The sequence below is a fragment of the Notamacropus eugenii genome, chromosome 5 (genome assembly GCF_028372415.1).
Source record: "Notamacropus eugenii isolate mMacEug1 chromosome 5, mMacEug1.pri_v2, whole genome shotgun sequence".
Lineage (NCBI taxonomy): Eukaryota > Metazoa > Chordata > Mammalia > Diprotodontia > Macropodidae > Notamacropus > Notamacropus eugenii.
Genome location: NC_092876.1, coordinates 142,810,656 through 142,831,092, shown reverse-complemented (window position 1 = coordinate 142,831,092; position 20,437 = coordinate 142,810,656). Strand labels below are relative to the sequence as shown.

The 20,437-nt window shown below is 35.5% G+C and overlaps 1 protein-coding gene across 8 annotated transcripts in view; it reads right to left on the bottom strand.

Annotated features, from left to right (window-relative positions):
* BTG4 (BTG anti-proliferation factor 4) overlaps positions 1-20,437 on the bottom strand; it is a 78,722-nt gene that overhangs the window by 55,175 nt on the left and 3,110 nt on the right. Inside the window, exons 1-5 of one of the 8 annotated variants that reach the window (XM_072611150.1) lie at positions 13,570-14,581; positions 12,001-12,209; positions 11,316-11,453; positions 10,256-10,454; positions 9,604-10,120 (exon numbers count right to left, since the gene is read on the bottom strand). In XM_072611150.1, the coding sequence (XP_072467251.1) occupies positions 9,920-10,120; positions 10,256-10,454; positions 11,316-11,453; positions 12,001-12,173 (711 nt within the window). In that variant the 5' untranslated portion in view covers positions 12,174-12,209; positions 13,570-14,581 and the 3' untranslated portion in view covers positions 9,604-9,919. Of the gene's footprint in view, positions 1-9,603; positions 10,121-10,255; positions 10,455-11,315; positions 11,454-12,000; positions 12,210-12,620; positions 12,985-13,569; positions 14,583-20,437 lie in introns of those variants that run through there. The other 7 variants (XM_072611148.1, XM_072611149.1, XM_072611152.1 and 4 more) reach the window with 7 other exon arrangements.

The following is a 20,437-nucleotide window of genomic DNA, read 5'->3' as shown; positions in this document are numbered from 1 at the left end:
ACTAGGCCAGGACTGACCTCTCCATAGATAGGAGTCAAAATGTTACCATCATAACGAAGATCCATCTTTCCCCACAAAAAAACTAATTCATTCCATGTTTATCAAGCACTTACTATGTACAGGGAACTGATACAAATCCTTTTATTGTGATGAATAAAGCTATCAAACGCTCACATTATTATGTGTCTATTTTAAAAGACATAACATTATTTTAATCAAAACATCAGCACTAATCATAATAGTATTTTTTCTTTACACTTAAAGTAAATATAACTTGAAATCCTGTAGTTTCATAAACAAAACTGAAGAACTATGTGCAGCCATCCTTAAACTAGACATGGCCATTTAAGCACATATTTTAAAAATTCAAATACTCTTAAAACCGTAAGAGAATCAAGTATAAACCTTAGAAAATAACTTCTATCACATAATGATGTCAATATATTTCAAGCCCAGCAGACCATTTAGAATAATCATTGCATTATGTGACCTTAGTCATTGCTTGAATCATTATCAGAATTGTTCCCTAAAGTGTTACGTTTCAAGCAACTTTTTAAAAACATACACTCTTGATTACATTGGGGTGCTAAATTATCAAATAAACTGTTTGGCTGACAAAGACATTGAACAAGTGAATCTCCATTGTGAAAGGGCCAACCTTTGAATGCTGAAACTCTTCGTCAAGTCAGCCATGGGAGTGGATGAAGCATAACAACCCTTGGAGACGTGTGCAGCCCTTCTGCTTCTGCAGTGGCAGTGGCAGAAAATAGCACCAAAGAAACTAAGAACTACAGCTCCTAGGCCACAAACATTAGATTTAACTGCTATTGTTCAGTGTAAGAACTGTCCTGGTCACCAATGAGGTAGCATGCTACTAGAGGAATTAAACCATACCCATATTGACACTCTCTTCTGCATCTGATTTCCACTAATAGAGAGGAACTGATTGGTGAGTGAAAATGCTGAAAATCTTGGGGGAAAGTGACTACTCCCTTCTAGGATTTGTAATAGAGAAAGAGAGGGAATCTGGGTGGTATGATATGCACCTCTAGTTCATGGGAAAGGTCATTTTAAAAGTTACAGAAGAAAGACAGGTAGGATTCCATCAACTAAAATACTTCAGGGGAAGTCAGCCCAAAAGGACTGAGAGATGCTCAAGAATGAAATTCCAAAGACACAAAGGATAACAATGATAATGAAAAGGCAAACAATCTCAACAAGAAGGAAAAATGGGATTTGTCTAATGAAACTGGATATATAAGGTATTCACTAACCATCTTAGATTTATAAAAGAAAAGTGCAGAAAATGGAAACAAGGCTAGATAACAGAGGATGAATATAAAAGCATGGCATAGTGTCAGAAATGCTAAGGTTCAGAAGATGTAAGGCTGGTGGAGGAAGCCAAGGGGGAAAGAGGGTGAAGTTTACAGTTTTAGCTATATTGGATGAAAAGGGAAGATCAAAGAAGGGTTAAGATCTATACTTAGGTAAGAGGATGATATGAATGACAACAGAGAGAAGTCAGAACTGTTCAAATCTTTATTTAGTTTCTGTTTTCTCTACAAAGGAAAATGACCAAAAAGATAACTAACAAGGAGTTGATAGCCAAGATAAGTAAGTGGATAGTAAGTCAGCTTCCAGTTGTCCTTTATGAATTCAAGTCATGTGGACCAGATGAACTACATCTTTGGGTCCCAAAAGAACTGGCAAATGTAAGGGCCAAGGCACTGTTAGTGATGTGTAAAAGCTTAAGGAGGGCCATAAGAATGAAAAATGACAAATGTTCTCCCAATTTTCAAAAAAAGGAAAGAGATGAGATTCTTTAAACTATATAAGTCAATGAACTTGACTTCTATTCCTAGGATCGTTAAAGGAAAGGTTGGCAGACATTTACAAAAGAGTCTGAAAGGCTTCGTCTAGATCGTGATAAATTAACTTCCTTTACTTTTTTGGTAGAATTAATAAACTAGCAGGTGAGGGCAATGCTTTGATTGCAGATTACCTAAATTTTAGTAATGCTTTTGATAAAATATCTCATGCTATTCTCATGGAAAAGATAGAGAGATATTAATTAGACTAAAGTGTAATCAGGTGAATTCTGAACTGGTTGTATGCCTAGATTAAAGAATAGTTATTAATGGTTCAATGTTAACATGCCAGAAGTCTTCCAGTGGAGTACCCCAAGGATCTGACTTAGACCTTTGTTGTTTAACATTTTTTATTGATGACTTGGATAAAGGCATAGATGGCATGCTTATCAAATTTTCAAATAAAACAAAGCTAAGTGGGATAGCCAACACAGTAGATGACAGAGTCAGGATCCAAAAGGATCTTGACAGGCTTGAGCACTGGGTGGATTCTAATAATATAATATTCAATGGGAATAAATTTAAAGACTTGAACTTCAGTACAAAAATCATCTTCACAAATATAATATTGAAGAGGCATAGACAGACAAAAATTCTGAAAATGATTTTAGGGTTTTAGTAGACTGCAAGCATCAATGTGATTTGGCAACTTAAAAAGCTAATACATGAAGAGATGGAGAGCTTTCAGGAATAGGGAGGTGATAGTACCACTGTACCCTGTTCTCAGACAGCATGTGGACTATTCAGTTCTGGACACCATGGATTAAGAAGGGCATTGATAAGCTGGAGAGCGCCCAAAGGAAAAAAAACAGGATGGGGAAGGTTCTTGAGTCCCTGACATATGAGTATCATTTGAAGGAATTAGACATGTTTAACTTGGAGAAAAGAAGGTTCAGTGGAGATGTAATAGCTTTCTTCAAGTATTTGAGGGCTGTCCTATGGAGGAAAGATTAGATATTTCTCAGTATATGGACTTCCTACCAGGACATTTCAACTTAGAGACTTCAGCAGTATGCTGTTCAAGGAAATGTAAGCTTTGCCACCCTAGAGGGGACCCACAACCTGACCTTTTCAACCACACACTTATGAGCATGTTAGCTTTAATAAAATCTGAATAAAAATGTCTATGGATCTAAATATGCGGTTTTCCTAGTACACACCTACAACTACACCAGGAATGATGCTGGGCATTCTTCCCCATTTGATTGTAAGCTCCTTAAGAGATGGGCCTTTCTTTGCAACCCAAGCAATAACACAGCATCTGGAATATAGCAGTAGGCCCTTCATAAATGTTTACCAACTGACTGATAATACTAGTTTGGTACCCTATTTACTGATATTTGGACACAAGTCACATATACCTATTAATTTGTGTTTTTCAGTCACTAAAAGATGAAGAAACTGCAGAAACTCACAACCAATACATCTCTTGACTAAGAGAGAAACTAAAGAAAGTTGCTTATCACATAGATACAACTTTAGCCCAGAAGAATACTGAAATAAAGAAAATTGTGATGCCTGGGTCCATTGTTAAGATAAAAGTAATAGAGTTCTGTTATGAAATCTTGGTATTCACGGGACACACAAGTAAGCAGACTGATGTAAAGCTCATCTACACTTGAAGTTTTGAAGGGATGGAGTAACTTACCTGTTTATATAACACTCCCATAGGGGTTCTACAAAAGCAATCCACCACTATCACTTACTGCTGATAGGCAAGTTAGTTGGATTTCATGATGAACAAGCAGAAATTGATGGCTACTCATCTCTTTGAACTGTAAGCAAAAGAGTTCAATTGAAAGAGACCACATGAAAAAGATTCTGCATATTATGTAACCCCCAATAGCTAGTTTAAACAATAGGAGAGAATCAAACCTAAAGGTCATACCTTTACCAACAAGTACTTCAGTCAAGGAACTTCTCAAATACAAATATACCCTCAAAGAAGATAATGACAATACTAATGAGCCTAGACTCTTTACAAGTTCAGGTTTATGAAGGCAGGATGACAGTTCTGATGAGAAGCATGATCAGCCCAAAACATCAACTGGTATGAGGGATTAGGTCAACAAGTCACAGAAAGGTAAAGACTATCAGACCAGAGGGGCAGAGCCAAGATGGCAAAGTAGAAGGATGGACCTGCTGTAGCTCTCCCCCCCAGAGCCCATAAAATACCTGTAAAAAAAAATGACTCTAAACAAATTCTAGAGGAGCAGAAGCCACAAAATGACACAGTGAAAGAGACTTCCAGCCCAAGGCAGCATGGAAGGTAGACAGGAAAGGTCTATCGCACAGCATCTGACACATAATAGGTACTTAATAAATGTTTATTGACTGACTGACTGACTGGTTAGGGATGAGGAGAGGAAACTCATTCTCTATTGGTTAGTATACTGTCACCCTCTCATACTTTCTCTGTTCCAGGGATTCTGAACCCTAGGCTCAAATGCACAAACCTTAAGATCCATCTCCAACTCCCTTACTCCTATTCCCTAACTATAGCAAGGAAATTATTCTATGCTTCCCTAATTGATTCACTATACCACTTTTGAAAGAAGCTATTCCAAATTTTTTCATCTTTCCTCAAGCTTCCCATGGCACTTACACACATATCCACACATCCACACACACACACACAAACACACACATACACCATCCCTCCCGAGGTTCTTGCCTCTTACACATCATTGAAAAATATTGAGGCCATTAACCGGGTCCACTCTTTTTTTCTCCTAACTCATAAAATTAAGACATCTTTCCCCACACTATCTCTTCCTTTGTTCCTATCTCAGATGAAAATGTGGCTCTTCTTTTTGCCAAGGCAAACCCTCCTCAATGTACTCTTGATACCATCCTCTCCCTTCTTCAGCAGATTGCCTTCACTTTCATCCCCATTTTCTCAGATCCTCAATTTTTCCCTATCTACTGGTTGCTTCCCTGTTTCCTACAAAAGCTTCTATGTCTCCTCTATCCTTTAAAAAAAAACTTCTTTGATCCAACCATCCCTGCTAGTTATCATCTTATTTCTCTCTTCCCTTTCTTAGCCAAACTTCTTAAGAAAACTCTCCACACTAGGGGTCTCCATTACCTTTTCTCTCACTTTTTAAATTAACTTTCTGTAGTCTACCTTCCAACTTCATCATTTAACAGACACTATCCTCTCCCAAATTACCAATGATCTCTTAGTTGTCAAATGCAGTGATGTTTTCTTAGCCTTCATACTTCTCCACTTCTTTGTAGCATCTGACATCATGAAGCACCTCTCCTCGAGATACTTTTTTCTCTCTAGATTTTCATGACACTGCTCTCCTCTAATTTTCCTACCTTTCTGACTGTGTTCCTTCTCAGTTTCCTCCACAAGCTTTTCAACAAAGTCATGTCCACTAACTGTGGTTGTCTTCCAATGCTCTGTCCTGGGCTCTCTTCTATTTTTCCTCTATATCTTCTCACTTGAAGATCTCATCAGTTCCCATGAGTTCAATTATTTTCTTTATGTAGATGATACACAAATCTATATATCCAGCCGAAATCTCTTTCCTGAGCTATAGTCTCACATCACCAACTGCCTTTTGTACATCTCAAGGTAAGACTTGAATCCAGGTCTTCCTGATTCCAAGTCAGCTCCAGGGGACATAAAGAGGTCAGATGACCAAATGGATAATACAAGACCTTGAGTCAGCAAGATCTAGATTTAAATAGTGTCTCAGACATTTACTAGCTGTGTGACCCTGGGGAGAGTCTTTTAACCTTTCTGAGGCCATTTTCTTATTTGTATGTGATACATGGGATATACATGGGCATGGGCCTATCCCTGGTCATTTCCAATGGATCATAGTACTCTGACCCCATGCTCAAGGACTTGTGCTTTGGGATAACATAGCAATTACATACTTGTCATTGTGACTGTGGAACTGTGTCAAAGATGATTGGCAATGGAGCCAGGAAGAACCACCTACTCAGTAGACTATAAGAGGAACTGAGGAAAAACAACCTCCTCTCTTCCTCTTTTTTCAGTACATTGCTTAGGACTCTGCCAGCTCTCCTTTGGCTTCCCAACAAGGAAAAGGGTTTCGGGGGGTGTGGTTCCCTTCTCCTCAACCTTTCCAAAGCAGCTATGAAAACTATATACAAATGAGAGCTAAAATACTTTCTTGCTTCAAAGTCCCTAGCTACCTCCTCTGCTTTGTGTTCCTTTCCTTTAGTGCAAGTAAACAAACAAAAAAAAATAGCTGTTTATGGCTTTAGAAATTTCCTCATAGTTTCAAAAATTCAAGAATTCTGGAATCAGGGGCTTACTGTCAGAAGCAAATGATTCCTATAACTGTAGCACTTTTCAGGGGAAAAGATACAACCACCAGGAGGATGCTTCATCTAAATGGCTAAATAAAACCCAAGTCATGGCCCAGCTGCTAAAAGATTCAGACTTATGAGTTAGATGAGCAGTACATGTCCGTGGTGAAAGTGAAAATACCTGTTCAGTAGTCTCACATAATGTTTCATGTTTTAAGTATTTGCTAATGTCTGTTTGTGAGTCTGGCGCTTTAAGAATTTATTTTGTAGTATAGGAAGGAAATAGTTGTCCTATACCTGGCATCTACCACCCTTTTAGTTCCTTTTAAGGGAAACCCTAAAAACGAACCATACAGAAGCTTTAAAGTATTTTCCAAGAGAGTCAAGTGAAGAAGTAGAATGAGATAGAGTTTAAAACAAAAGTCTCACTCCCTTCTTTGAAGTCAGACTTTTACAGGAATGAACCAGGATTTGTTTGTACCCATAGCTAAGGCTCCTTTGTGGAAATGGACACTTCCTCCTGGATTACAAGTGACACTTAAATGGGGACAATATTGGCACTTCACAAGTTTGGGAGGATCAGATGAAATAGTACGTGTAAATCACTTTGTGCATGTTAAGGTACAATATAAATATGAGCTATTATTTACTTAAGATATGCTGCATAAAAGTATGGATTTTATATCGATAGCAAGGTTCTTCAAATGTTTTCTCCTTTCAAAAGACATCAAACTGATTACATCACACCCTAGAACACCATGTGACCCCATCACTGAAATCCACAGCAGTAAAAAACAGATTGGTCTAGCTATCCATTTTGCATTTTTAATCCATTTTATATTTTTAGACTATAATATGACAAGCAAGTGGACAATCTGTCAAAAAAACACCATCAATATGCATTTCTTGGACAGCTGGGGGTAGATAATACAATAACCTGAGTCTAGAATTGAGATGGAAAACTAGAATCATTAAAAATAGTATGTGATTTACATAGGATCCCAAACTGACAACTACTGAAAAGCCAATCTCTTTAATACTATTATTCCCTTGAGGCAGTATTCCATAGTTTGTAGGAATACAATAGGATATCAAAAAAGCCTAAAATTATGAAGAACCCAATAGTCAACACAAGGATGATAGCTACAGCGTGGTGGCTCTGAGCAAGCTATATGGTAGGTTACCAACAACTACAGGTAATTAGCATTAAAAACAACTATCAAGGAAATATATGACCAGAAAAGGAGTTGGTTTAGATATATAATAAGAATAACAGATATTGATAGGGAACATTATCACTGGAAATTTTAAAAAATAAAATAAAAAGGGAGAGGCAGATGGTAGAAGTATTCTTTAGGGCACTGAGTATCTGTTAAAGATCTTCTATAATCAATTTATGAGAAAAGCATAAACAAGAATAATTCAGGACATAAACAAGGACATAAAAGAAGTTTCTGATTAACAATGGCAGTAGGTCAACATTGATGAAATCACAAATGTCCCAAAGTATCTGGAAAGCTAGATTGGAACCACATTCTTGCCCTGTCAAAGATGGGGAAAAAATTGTTATCTCCTTGTATATCATTATACATATGACTAGTTATATGTGAGAAAAAATTATTTTAGAATTCAGGAGGAGATATACATATTTAGTGATACAAATCCTGCAAATAGTGGGACCTTCACCAATGTTATATTTAAAGAGGAAATAGATCTTTGGCCAGTGTGCTGATTTCCAGGTATAAGAACTTGTAAAGAGCCTAAGGAACAGAGATAATCTATATCAAGTAAAATAAGCTCCTTTGCAATAAGGGTGAGATTGCCAAGTCCTTTATTTCCTCAATGAGAAAAAAAATATTCCTATAAATACTAGGAGTGAATAAAAGCACCAAGGCCAAAAAGTACAGGACATTTTAAAGGAAAAACATGTCCATTTTGACTAGAATCCCAAGATGGTTGGGAGAGGGGAGTGGTACAAAAAGAAATTCCAAGGTCAGAAAGGATGGTTGGGATATAAGATATGATCAAAACTGGGTTAATCAAAACTAGAGATTAGCCTCAAAAGGTTAACTTCTCTTCCTATCCTCTAATCTACTTTATGCCCCCACCAACCCCTTAAACCTATCCTTTGCTCTGTTCAGTCCAGTTCATGCTTGGAAGTATTCTCCAGCCCCAACCTTCCCCTCTCCAAACAAGAATATCAGAATAAAGTTAAAAAACCTTTAACTTTAAAATCTTTAGTATTCAAAGTTTTAAGCAAAAAAAAAAATATCAGCAAGGTTCTGAACCTATTTTGGAAATGAAAAGAAGGAAAGAAGCTTCAAGGAGATTAGGGAGAAAAAAACAAGTCTTTGTGACTAGTTATGTAATGCTGAGACAAAAAGTAATGAAATTATTGACTACTCCTAAGTGACATGGATAGTGATATGCTATCACTAGATCTCAGGACTTTATAGAAAAAGATGATAATTGGCAAAGAAATAATCATTAAAATTGTCTACAGAAAAGTGGAGAGGACCATGCATAAAACCTCAGTAAATGGTCATATTTAAAGAGTAGGAAGAGGAAATAAAAACAGGGAAAAATAATCAAAGATGGAAGAGATCTAGGATTATATTGTTCCAAAAGCTAAGGGAAAAAAGCTGCATAGGATCATTGATCTAGACTAGATGGGACCCTCTCAGAGGCCATCAAGTCCAACCCTCCTTATTTTACAGAGAAAGAAACTGAGGCACAGAATGGTTAAGTGATCAGTGTCAAATATTGCAGAGAAATTAAGATGTACCCTTAAAAAGTCAATTTAAAGATCAGGATGTCATTGGTAATCATCAAAGATCAGTTCTAATATAGTAGTGAGAATATAAGCCAGATTAAGTCAGGCTTCACATATTAGCTATGTGACCTAGGTAAGTCACAACCTGAGTGCCTCATACACCCCCTTAGGTTATAACCAGCAGTTACAGATCTGCAATGAAGGTATTGGTCCAAATTATGCATCCTCCATAAAAGAGAAAACCACAGAGCCTTCTAGAAGTCTAAAGATGAGAGTAAGCAAAATGCAAAATGATCATTTGAGGGGAATCAGGGTTGAGGGAAGCATGTTTATAGGCAGAAGAGTACCCTGGCATCTTTTTTCTCTCACATCCTCAGAATAAGGCCTCAGAGGAGGCAGTTTGAGTAAAAGGTTTAGTTATAGACAGGGAAAATGCTTCTTCATAACAAAACGAGTAAGTGAAGTTAGGGGAATGCTATAGTGGAGAAAAATGGAACTATGGCTATTCATTTTAGGTTGACAAAGCATGCACATCAAAAAGTCAAGTACTTCTAAGGTGCTGGTGAGAACAAGTTGTTAAAAGGGCTGACCTCATGAAATCTGATAAGCAAAACTAGAGGGGGACAATGGATATGTCAAGAGGAGGGAGAATCAAAGTAAAGCAGACACTGGTTTTAAAAACATAGTGAAATTTATTTGTTACTTTTTATAATCAGCAGAATCTTATAAATGAGTAACTTCATTATATTACCTTTTTGAGTACATCCATTACACATAAAACTTCATTTAAAAGTGAAACATTACAATTCTAGCTAAGAATGAGTCATAATACAGGTGAGAGGAATCACCATCCAATACCTTTGCCCCAAGGGAGGTTCTATTTTCTATTTCAGGTGTCTCTCAACTTCAGACTCATTTTAAGTTAAGAAACAAGAAAGTTGCTCTTGTGAACTCTAATCCCTCAGAGAGATCAGCTGAATTGTATACTTTAGCTACTTTGTCGATTTGTGTTGACCCAATGGTACCTATCCACCCGGGGTCCTGGAAACACAGCAGCAGGCCTGTAGCACTTGTGGATCTTGTATGGGACATAAAAGGTACTTCCTGGGAGGTTGGGGCGCCCGTCAGTCATATTCTTTTTACGGGAATATTGGAACCAAGTTTGGAGGGGCTGCTTGAAATACTCAACCTGAGAAAGAATGCAAAAACTCAGCATTCTAGCAACAGACCAATGAGGTCTTGGGACTAAGCACAAACTGATTAACTGGGACATGAGAACAAACAAAACGTCCCTCCCACCCAGAGCAGTTTAGTTATATCTTACCTGATAAATGCTTTTTGGATTTTTGACTTTAGGAATTACTTGAGGCTCTCTGCCACATGTATCCTCATCAGAGGAAGTGCCAGAATAGTAGTCAGATGTGACTTTACTGACAGCATAACTGATCTGCTGAGATATTTCCCATTCTTCCTGCCTGCCTTTAAAACAAGCAACTATAAATGGACGATTTTTCTCACCATACCTAAACAGACAATGGAAACAAAGCTTTGAGACAAGAACTTAAATTAAGGTTCTCTTTATTTCTAAAAACTACAATTATGAACCCGTCTTTCTAAGCAAACAAGCATTTGGGGGGGGGAAGCAGAGTGAGAGGGAGTCTATTTCATCACTTGAAAAAATTCTGATTCAAAGGATAGATACAAGAATGGAAGAACAGGCAAAAGGCTGTTATTGGGGTAGTCTGACTCAAAGACTACTGTAATATTACAAATAATTATAGGAGGTTTTAAGTGAAACTAACCTTCCTCTCCCACCCCACCCCTTAACTGGGGATTAAAAAAAAAGAAAGTATATTTTCTTTTGGTTCAGCTGGTAGACCAAGTCGGTTTTTTGACATAGAATGCCCTTATGATAATGACTTCAGTATTTATTTGAAGGTCATATCCCGAAGTAGAACATAATAATTAGATGCTAAATTTAATGATACCCTTGAACTTTCCCTTTCTTCCCCAAACCAATGGAAGCCTGTTAAAAGTAAAGCTCATAAAGGTTTAATCTAAAATTTCAAAGGGTGATAGTTCAACCAAAATATCCTACCCCACTTCCTTTTGAATTTTAAAAGCATATCAAATACTAAAGGAAAATAATCAAAATAATTTTTCTATTAAAAAAACTAGCATTAAGAATGTACTAGAAGCCTATTGAGACATCTAACAAAGGCATAATGGTCTTGATATCTTGATGGCTATGATACCTGAATGAAACCTTGACTAATCGAAGAAAGAGTCTTGATCTTTCTGGAGCTACCTTCCATGAAGCATACTTCAAAAGGTGACTAAAAGTTACAAGGTATGCATCACTCATTTCTGGGTAGAGCACTCACCTACAGCACACTTCAAAGGGATCTACCCATATGGTCATCTCCTTTGGAAGTCCCAGGTGAAAAAAATTCACATTACTTTCAGCACATGCCCTCTCCAGAAGGGGATCTTTTTTCTGTTGTTTATTTATCCTGATACACCTAATGTTGAGAAGAGGCAAAAATAAGGGCACAACTACTTATCTTTTTGCAAAGATATCTAGATGATGAGCATGTTAAATTTTCTTTCTTTTTTTATGGCTAGGGAAGGGAACAACTTGTGAAAGGGAAGGCTCTGTTAGAGAAATTTTTTATTTTGCAGCTGACAAAAATATAGTCTCCTTTATTAAAAATTTTTTTCCTTAGAGACCCAAAACCTAAACTTTTATAAATTCTAACAAATTCTATGTGTTTTGCTGTAAGTACACAGTAAAGGTCCCTCTCTAATAAGTTTTCCCTCCAACTTGTTTTATATTGAGCACAGCGCTTTGCTACAGTCAGCTCTGATTGGCTAGTAAGAACGAATTGTTAAACTGCACTTTCTTCCCTTATCCCAGCATCCAAACATTTGAGCCCCATTATAGACAAATAACAGTAGTAATAAAGTGGGACAGGAGAGATGAGGAGAAATTCAGAATTGTCAATCTGAGAACTTTCCCAGCACAGGTATTCGTTATTTTCCTTTGCCAGACAGCATAACAGGCCTCACCTGAAAGCTTGCCCTTTAGAAGGAATGTCTGGGTACCAGTGTGTTCTGTATGTCTCAAACAGTATTGCCATCAGCTTAGCTGCAAATTCTTCTATTTGTTGCTTACTCAACTTATCAGATTTTTTCACCAATCTTGTGATGAAGAAAATTGTTGTGGCAATTTCATCTTTCATTTTTAAAAAGGGAGATCTAAAGATTTCTTCAAATCACTGAGGAAGGACAATAAGAAATTAGAGTAGCAAGGGTTGAATGTACTATCAACATCTACTTACCACAAAACTGTGCTCTAAGTTTTAATACCAACTTAAAGAAAGTTGATATTTAGAGTTAAACTTTTTTAAGAGGTAACCGAGCATACTACGTTAATCGACAAAAACTTAGCCAAAAAATACCTACACCTCTACAAAATGGTTTTGAGAACTCTTTGAGGAAAATACAAACTAACACAGTACTCAAAAGACAGATAGGAAGCATTATAATCACACAATCACAGGTATAATTTTTATGAGATATGAGCATAATTGAAATATAAACATCTCAAACTGCATGAATATCAAATAAAGGTCTTAGATAATTAAATCTCCAAAAAAGAAAACAGAGTAAGTTGTAAAGGAACTCACAACAGAAAACAGCTCCCTTACACAAAGCAGACACAAGCTCTCTCGCTCATGCTAGCCAGCTGCCTGTTTTCTCTTTCTCCCTCAGTTCTGACCGCTGTGACCAGATCTCCTCTCAGCTCTGCTTGAGGTCTACCTCTTCCTATTCCACCCTTCCTGCTCCACCCCTTTAGCAAGTTCCTCCCACCAAAGACTCATGTGACTCAGACTTCCATGTGACCCAGGCAGGCTACATGGGCCAAAATCTTCCCATTTAAATTACCCTTACAGTTTTCCCAGTAAATATGAGGAAGTAATAAAGAAACTTAGAGGATAACTATATCATTCAAGTTTGCATAATAAATTTACAGAAATCCACATTTCTATCTAATAATATCAAAATGTAGAAGATAATAATAACAAGGCCATTGTCATTTAAAGTAAATGGAAAATGTTTAAAATGTTAGGGAGTCAGTCTATTAAATAGCACTGAATACTTGTACATGTTCTATTAGAAAATGTAACTCAATTTAATAATGGACAAGTTAAATAAATGAAAGAATATTTCACATTAATGGCTGGGTTATGGTAAAAATATATGGTAAAAATGAAAAGACTACCAGAATTGTTTTACAGATTTAGTTTTAGTCTAATCAAACTATGGCTCTAGACACAATTACTATCTTTATTTGGAGGGATTAAAGATTTAGTCAATCAACATTTTAAAAGTATTTTTACATGCCTAAAATTTTGCTGTATATTGCATTTGTACACAACTCCATGTGTATGTTGGCTACAATAAAAGCAAAATAAATTATTATCCCTGTAAAAAATAAATAAATATAAAGCATCATTTTTTTTTAAGTTTTGAGAGAAAAAAACACATTTCAGATTTCCAGGAGAAACACTAGATGATCTAGTTAAACTAGTCAAATAGATGATATACTTGAACCCCCCCAAAAAAACACTTTACCTCCCAATATGAAGCAGGGAAAGGTTTATAAGGAGTTAGCATACTTGAGTTTGTAATTTCAACCTCTTCCCCACACCTAATCCACTTACAATTAGGATGAGGTTTATAAAACCCCCAAAATCTCAAAAGCTGTTGGGTGTTTAATACAATGAACAGGTGCTATCCATCAGGCTAACTGAAATGACTGCTTCTAGAACACTGTCATTATAGAGAGCATGATTATCTTGGTCTTATATAAAGAATCTTTACACTAAATTCAAAAATAAAAAATTACAAACAAAATTCACAGCTTCTACTATCTTATAGGATTCCTAACTTTTTGTTACATGGAATATGGATCAAAACTTCTATGTCCATATATTAATTATTTTGACATTTTAATAATTTAATCTCTATTTTAAATACTGTAAATTAATGGTGTATTGTCATCGTTGTAATGTTATGAGACCTAAAAAAATGCCTCCAAAGCACTATAGCTCTCCTTTATGGAAGATTTATAGGATGACATGAATAAGAAGGTATAGATGAGATAAGATCTATACCACTGGAAAGAGTTAACTGTACCTAGAAAATCATGTACTCCTTGATTGAAGTATTAAAATTTTAAGTCAACTCTAAGTTTTTTTTCTTTTCAAGGCAAATTTTTGTAAGTAGATTCTTGTGACTATGCAGTTTTTCTAAAATGTTTGCATATAAAATATTCAGAAGAATGAGGTAGAATTACAATCTGCTTATGTTCATAAGAGAGGCAGGTAGGTGGTTCAGTGGACAGAGCAGTAGGCCTGGAGTCAGAAACACCTGAGTTCAAATCTGTCCTCAGACACTAGTTGTATGACCCTGGGCAAGTCACTTTACCTCTGCTTGCTTTAATCCACTGGAGAGGAAAATAGCAAAAATAGTAAATATAGAAAATAGCAAAAGTAAATAAATAAAAATATTAGAGGAAAAAAATATCTGTCAATAAAACCCCATGGACAGTATTGGCTTTGGCCCACAGGGTGACAGAGTCAGAAAGAACTGAATATTCAGGAAACAACAGTTCATCAAATGTCCAGGGGCTTCCCTCTGCTAACCCCTCCATTAATCAGAACTTTTAGTTCAGTTATCTTTAAAAAAAAATACTAAAAGCACCAGAGGCTGAATCTAAAATTTCAATCAACTCACAAACTAGGATCCAGTCTCAAAACTAGAAAGATTAGAGCCACTTTATATAAGTTAAAGTGATTTGATAAAAATAAAAATACAGTATTGTCCCAAAATTCCACAATCTATGATTGTGTTTAAAATTAATTCAACATTTAATTTAGGTCTTTGTATACCATAATTTGAGAAAATATGAGAAAAAATGTTTATTTAAGATGTTTTTCTTATAACCACAAAAAAATCTTCAAAATATTTTATGTGATCAAATTGTTTTTTTAAAGAGATTTAAGAGTCAAGACCTATCTAGCCTTGCCTCTGCTTTTTGCCTGTAATCTTGGTCAAATATTTGCCTTCAGCTTTCTATGACTTCATTTTCTCTTCCTAGGGAAATGCTGGACCTAGCCTGAAATAGCTGCTTGAGAGTTGATTGTTAAATATTCAGTGTGAGCATTTATACCTCAGAAATAGGCATACACTACAACTCAAAGTCTGAGTCACTGTTGAATTGTCTTGACTTTGAAAAGTTTTTTTTAATGTTAATAATGAAGATTAAACCTTAAAATCTGTCACGAGTACATCGGTTGGGGGGAGGAGAGTCAGTTGTTACACATTTACCAGCACTCCCCTGCTCCAGTCTCATATCTTTATACAGAAATTCTTTAAACTCTTCAAAAGAAATTCAGGATATAAAGACATGACAGGATCATTAGTCTATGATATAGAAATATATATGATATGGAAAAAGATGATAAATAGAAGGCTAAAAATAATTTCATTTAGAATTAATTTCTGTCACTGTCTAGCTAATACAAATAATTTTTCATCCCTAACACTATCCTAGAGAAAATTACTTCTATCCTACAAAGCTTCTTTTAACTTATCTTAAAAGTGAAGAAATTAAGTACATTTTATATAGTGCTAAAAGAAAATTTGTCTATGTTAAAAATTCTTCTAGACCATAGACAACATATGAATCTCATTTTCAAGTGGATGGTGCATACACTTAGATATACTTTAAAAGGTGCATCACAAAGAATCCAGCAAACAAAATACAGATACAAGTTTCCAAATATCCCAAATAGGTAGGTATATACTTGGTGAATCCTTTTAAAGTTTTTTTTAAGATGCACTAATTTCCTGGAGCAGTCTTGGGTGAAAAGGAGTATGAAACATCATTAGCAGGCCATCAGTAGAAATGATGTAACAGTAGCATTGTATCTTCTATTATTAGGGTCCTACACCAAAAAAGATATTCTCACTTTTTGTTCTATTTGTGTATATTATGGGTACATGGTGAGCAACTCAAGAAGTTTGAATTGAAATGAATTTCCCTCTTAGTCGCCCAGGTGAATATAAATTTATTTCATTCTTTTGATCATTTAACCATTCACTTAATGAAGATTATTATAACAACTTTTAATGTCTAATTAATGCCAACATTTTTTTCATATCTCCTAATGATTTTCTAGAATAAATTTTGTCTCTTGCAAAAATTCTTTTGTCTTAAGAGTGGAGAAAGTAAGTAAACTCAAGGGAACTATCAGTATATTGGTACAAACAAATCTAACTGGATAAATAATGTCTATTGCCTAAACCATAACGTGCAGTTACATGGGACAACTTTTAAAGCTCATCCATCGGTACATACATTGGACAGACACTGCAAATGGATCATTAACTGGATCTATAACTGAAGAGGACAGTAGGCTTCGTTACAACAACCCATTGTGATGCACATACATCATTTAAGAGACACTCACGTATAAGAGCAGACAGGAGTCTCCTTTTCAAATGGATAGTGCAAGCATTTACAGGATTAACAGGGCAAGCCCTAATAGTTCTGTTATCACTTTCAACTTCCCATTTGAAATATTGTGCTGCTGAGTTTGGGGTTGGTGAAGCACCTCAGTGAATGAGACTCTGAACTTTGCCATGGTATTATTTTCTGCAACAGGCCCAGGCAAGCCTTGAAGCTTATGAAGTAAAACAGAATCATAATGTGCCTAGATTCCACTAAGGAACAATCAAACAGAACAAAGCTTCCTGCCATACTTCCTTTTGTTCATTTCCTTATGCAGAATTAAACATGTTATTTAAAGTACCACCTACAAACAAACAGCAAATACATTCTGTTTTGATAGTTAAAATTCTTCAATTGGAGTCAGGCTTTCAAATAGGTTTAATAGTTGTGTCCCTTATTTAGTGTGATTTAAAGTGCATCAAAGAAAGATTCCCTGGCCCAGAAAGACCTCTCCTACTAGTCCACCAACAGTGCCTGTAATTAGCACTATTAATTTCTTCAATTCAAGTGAAGCAATCTTGCGCAACATTCATATAAACACTAATCTAGAAAATATAGGCCCTTTTAACTAGTCAGACCATCTTTCGAATATTATATTTAGGTCTAGGCACCACATTTCAAAAGAAACATTGACAAACTATAGTTTATCTAGAGGAAGACAACTAGGAGAGTGAGGGGTATAAATAACATGTCACAGGGACTGAACTAAACTAGCTATGGAGGGATTGATCCCAAAGATTTCCCTAATCAACTTATGAACTTAGAGAATAGTAAGAAATTTTTGTTCGGGTCTTTGTATTTTATCTTTGTATTTTATCTCAGGTCATAGTGAGTATTTGAAGAAGAGACACCTTTTATGCAACCCCAAGTTTATCCTCTAGTTAGATTAGTTTTCCCACTCTGACCCTGTTTCCTCATCTCAAAAATGAAGGGGCTGAATTAGATGATCTTTAAGGTCCTTTCCAACTTTATGTCTATGAACTTCTAGATGATCCCAAGGTCATTTCCATCATTATGATTCTAGTTATATGATCCCCATAAATCCCTTTTTAAAAGATAAAATATGCTATCCTAAATAAAGGTTTAGGTCACTATTTCAAAAGATTCATAATTTCATCAATGTGTATACTCCAAGCAATGATGAGATCTAATGGGATGTGACAGGGATAAGGGAAAAGGAGAAGGGAAAGATGACTCCCAAAGTTTCATTTGTCACTGGAATGTCAGAGTCATGGAATTAGGGAAGATAGGAAAAGCAAATTTGGCAGGAAAGATGATGAGTTTAGCATTTGGCAATTGGAGATGGGAGATCCAGGGAAGATAGCTAAATGTCAGCTGGACATCTGAGTCTGAAGACACATTCAAGAAAGGGATCAAAAGTACAGGTATAGACTTGGGAGTAGTTTATAAAAGAGTATTAATTTAAGTAATGGCACTGGCTAAGATTGCCAAGAGACTATGGACAGAAAAAAGATAAGAGTTGAAGACAGAACCTTGGTGAATGCCTATATTTAGGGATTGGATAACAAAGAGGAAATGACAAAGAGAGAATGCTAAAAGGGTTTGATAATTTAATCTCACAGAAGACAAAAGAAGGTGAAAATTTCATGGAACAGATAATCTAGTGTCAAATCCCAGAGACAGTTTAAAAGGATGAGGACTAAAAATTGGATTTGTTGCCAGGAAGTAAATAATGATCTTAGACAGCAGTTTGAGTACAGAGATAGAGGCAGAGGATGAAAACACTAGCTAGATCTGCTTAGACCACTAGCAGATGAGAAATTAGTGTTATGATTAAGAAGTAGAGGATCAGGAATATAGGATATTTTTAAAAATAAGCATGGTAATCAAATGATATAAATAAGTTCTCAAAGGAATAAAAACAAATCATCAATAATCATATTACAAATGTTCAATTTGTACAATCTTCTTATTAAAGTAGAAGTCAAAGCTATCTACAAAAAATCAGAGTTAAGAATGGGAATACTGACTGAAAAAAAGTATGGAACATCTGCTATAGATAATGGAGGAGGGTATCAACTAGGATCAGAGGAATGGGATAGGAAGTCAACTAAACTATAAGGATTGCTAAACAACAGTGAGGGTCCAGCTGATGTTAGACAGCATAAATTTGTAGTGGAGGCAATTAGACAGGTTTTGTGATTTTTCTTCATCAACTTTTGGCACTTGGAAAACAGAGAAACAGAGCAAGAGGACAGGGGAATTTGCCAAGGGTTAAGAAATGGCAATGCAGGTATGGTAGAAGGACAAAAGGACAAAGAATTCTCAAGTGCTGGTGAAGCATTTATTGAAATGGTTTATAATGTGGTCTAGGGTACCTGGAAGGACAAATGAACCAAGAAAGGGACTGGTGGATGAAGATGAAAAATAAGATGAATTAGAAGGAAGCAGGATAGGTATAATGATGGCATCAGAGAGGAAAATGTCAACGTTGGAGATCTTGGAGGCTGAATAATAGTTATAAGTTATGACAAGCTCCAAGGTACAGTCATGCTTATGAGTGGCTGGAGTAGATACATCAAGAGTATGTGATCTCAGAGTATTAGAATGGTATATCAGCATGTACGCTGACATCACAGAGGATGATGGGATGGCAAAGAGAACTCTGAGCCAGGTACTATATCAATAAAAAACATGCAAGAATTTTATGGCCTGAACCACTCACCTGGCAATCACCATCTGCTACCATACATTCTTATTTGTCATATATGTGTATATATATATATATATATATATATGTATATATATATGTGTATATATATATATACACATATATATATACATATATATATATATATATTCTGTCCCCCTAACAAGATTATAAAGCCCTTCAGGGCAAGGATTGTATCCTGTACCTCTTCAACCAACCCTGTAAAAGGCACTCAAAAAGTTTTGTTATGAAATCCTTAAATAAGTTGTTTTCAGCCTTAAATACCTTGGTTTTCCTATTTTGTTAGGTTATCTTTGACTTATTTAAAAGGTAAGTTCACTAAACTGTTTGGGATTGAAAGCAGTAGTATTGATTAACTAAATATTTTAAATAAGAGACTAATTTAAGAATCTAGGGCACTTCAATGAGAGAAATGAAATGGAAACTAAAAGGATGTAGTTATAAAACTTGGCATTCCATTTCAGTTAGAAAGAACAGCTTTTCATAATTAGGCAGATTCATTGATTTTTAGCTCTTAAAAAGGTACTAATGTTGACTTCAATTTGTTTGTGGCAGAAGGAAATTCCTATATGCAACATCATGAATTCTAATGATCATTCATACCTAAGAAAAACATGGCATTTATTATATATACATGAGAAACAAAATTTTGGAGATTTTAAGTTCCCTAAGAGAAACTATGTATTCCAATTTTTTTCTTAAAATTCAGCAGACCTAAAAAGAAACTGCACCATCTAATAACTTGTAATCAGTCTAATTCTTCCCTTCTTACTCCAAAGGTGTATCAACAGGAACCCTGGCAAACACAGGAGGGCCTGCTGTACAGGTTCTTAGATCTGCTTTTCTAAAAGGAAAGCAACTTTTGAGGCGTCAACAATCTCCTTTAATCAAGTACATACATCATTCACTTACTTCAGGGGAGAAAGTCAGCATCCTGAACTTCAGAGAAAATACAAAGAGGAATTACAAAAGCAAGTCCAATAGACAGGGCTTCCAACTGTCTGTATAGACAATACATATATCATTACCAGAGAGAGAAACACCAACATATATCTATATCTATATATATATCTATATATATCTATATATAGATATATATACACATACATACATATATGTGTGTATATATATATGTGTGTGTGTATATTATATATATATATAGATATATATATATATATATATATATATATATATATATATATATATATATATATATATATATATATATATAT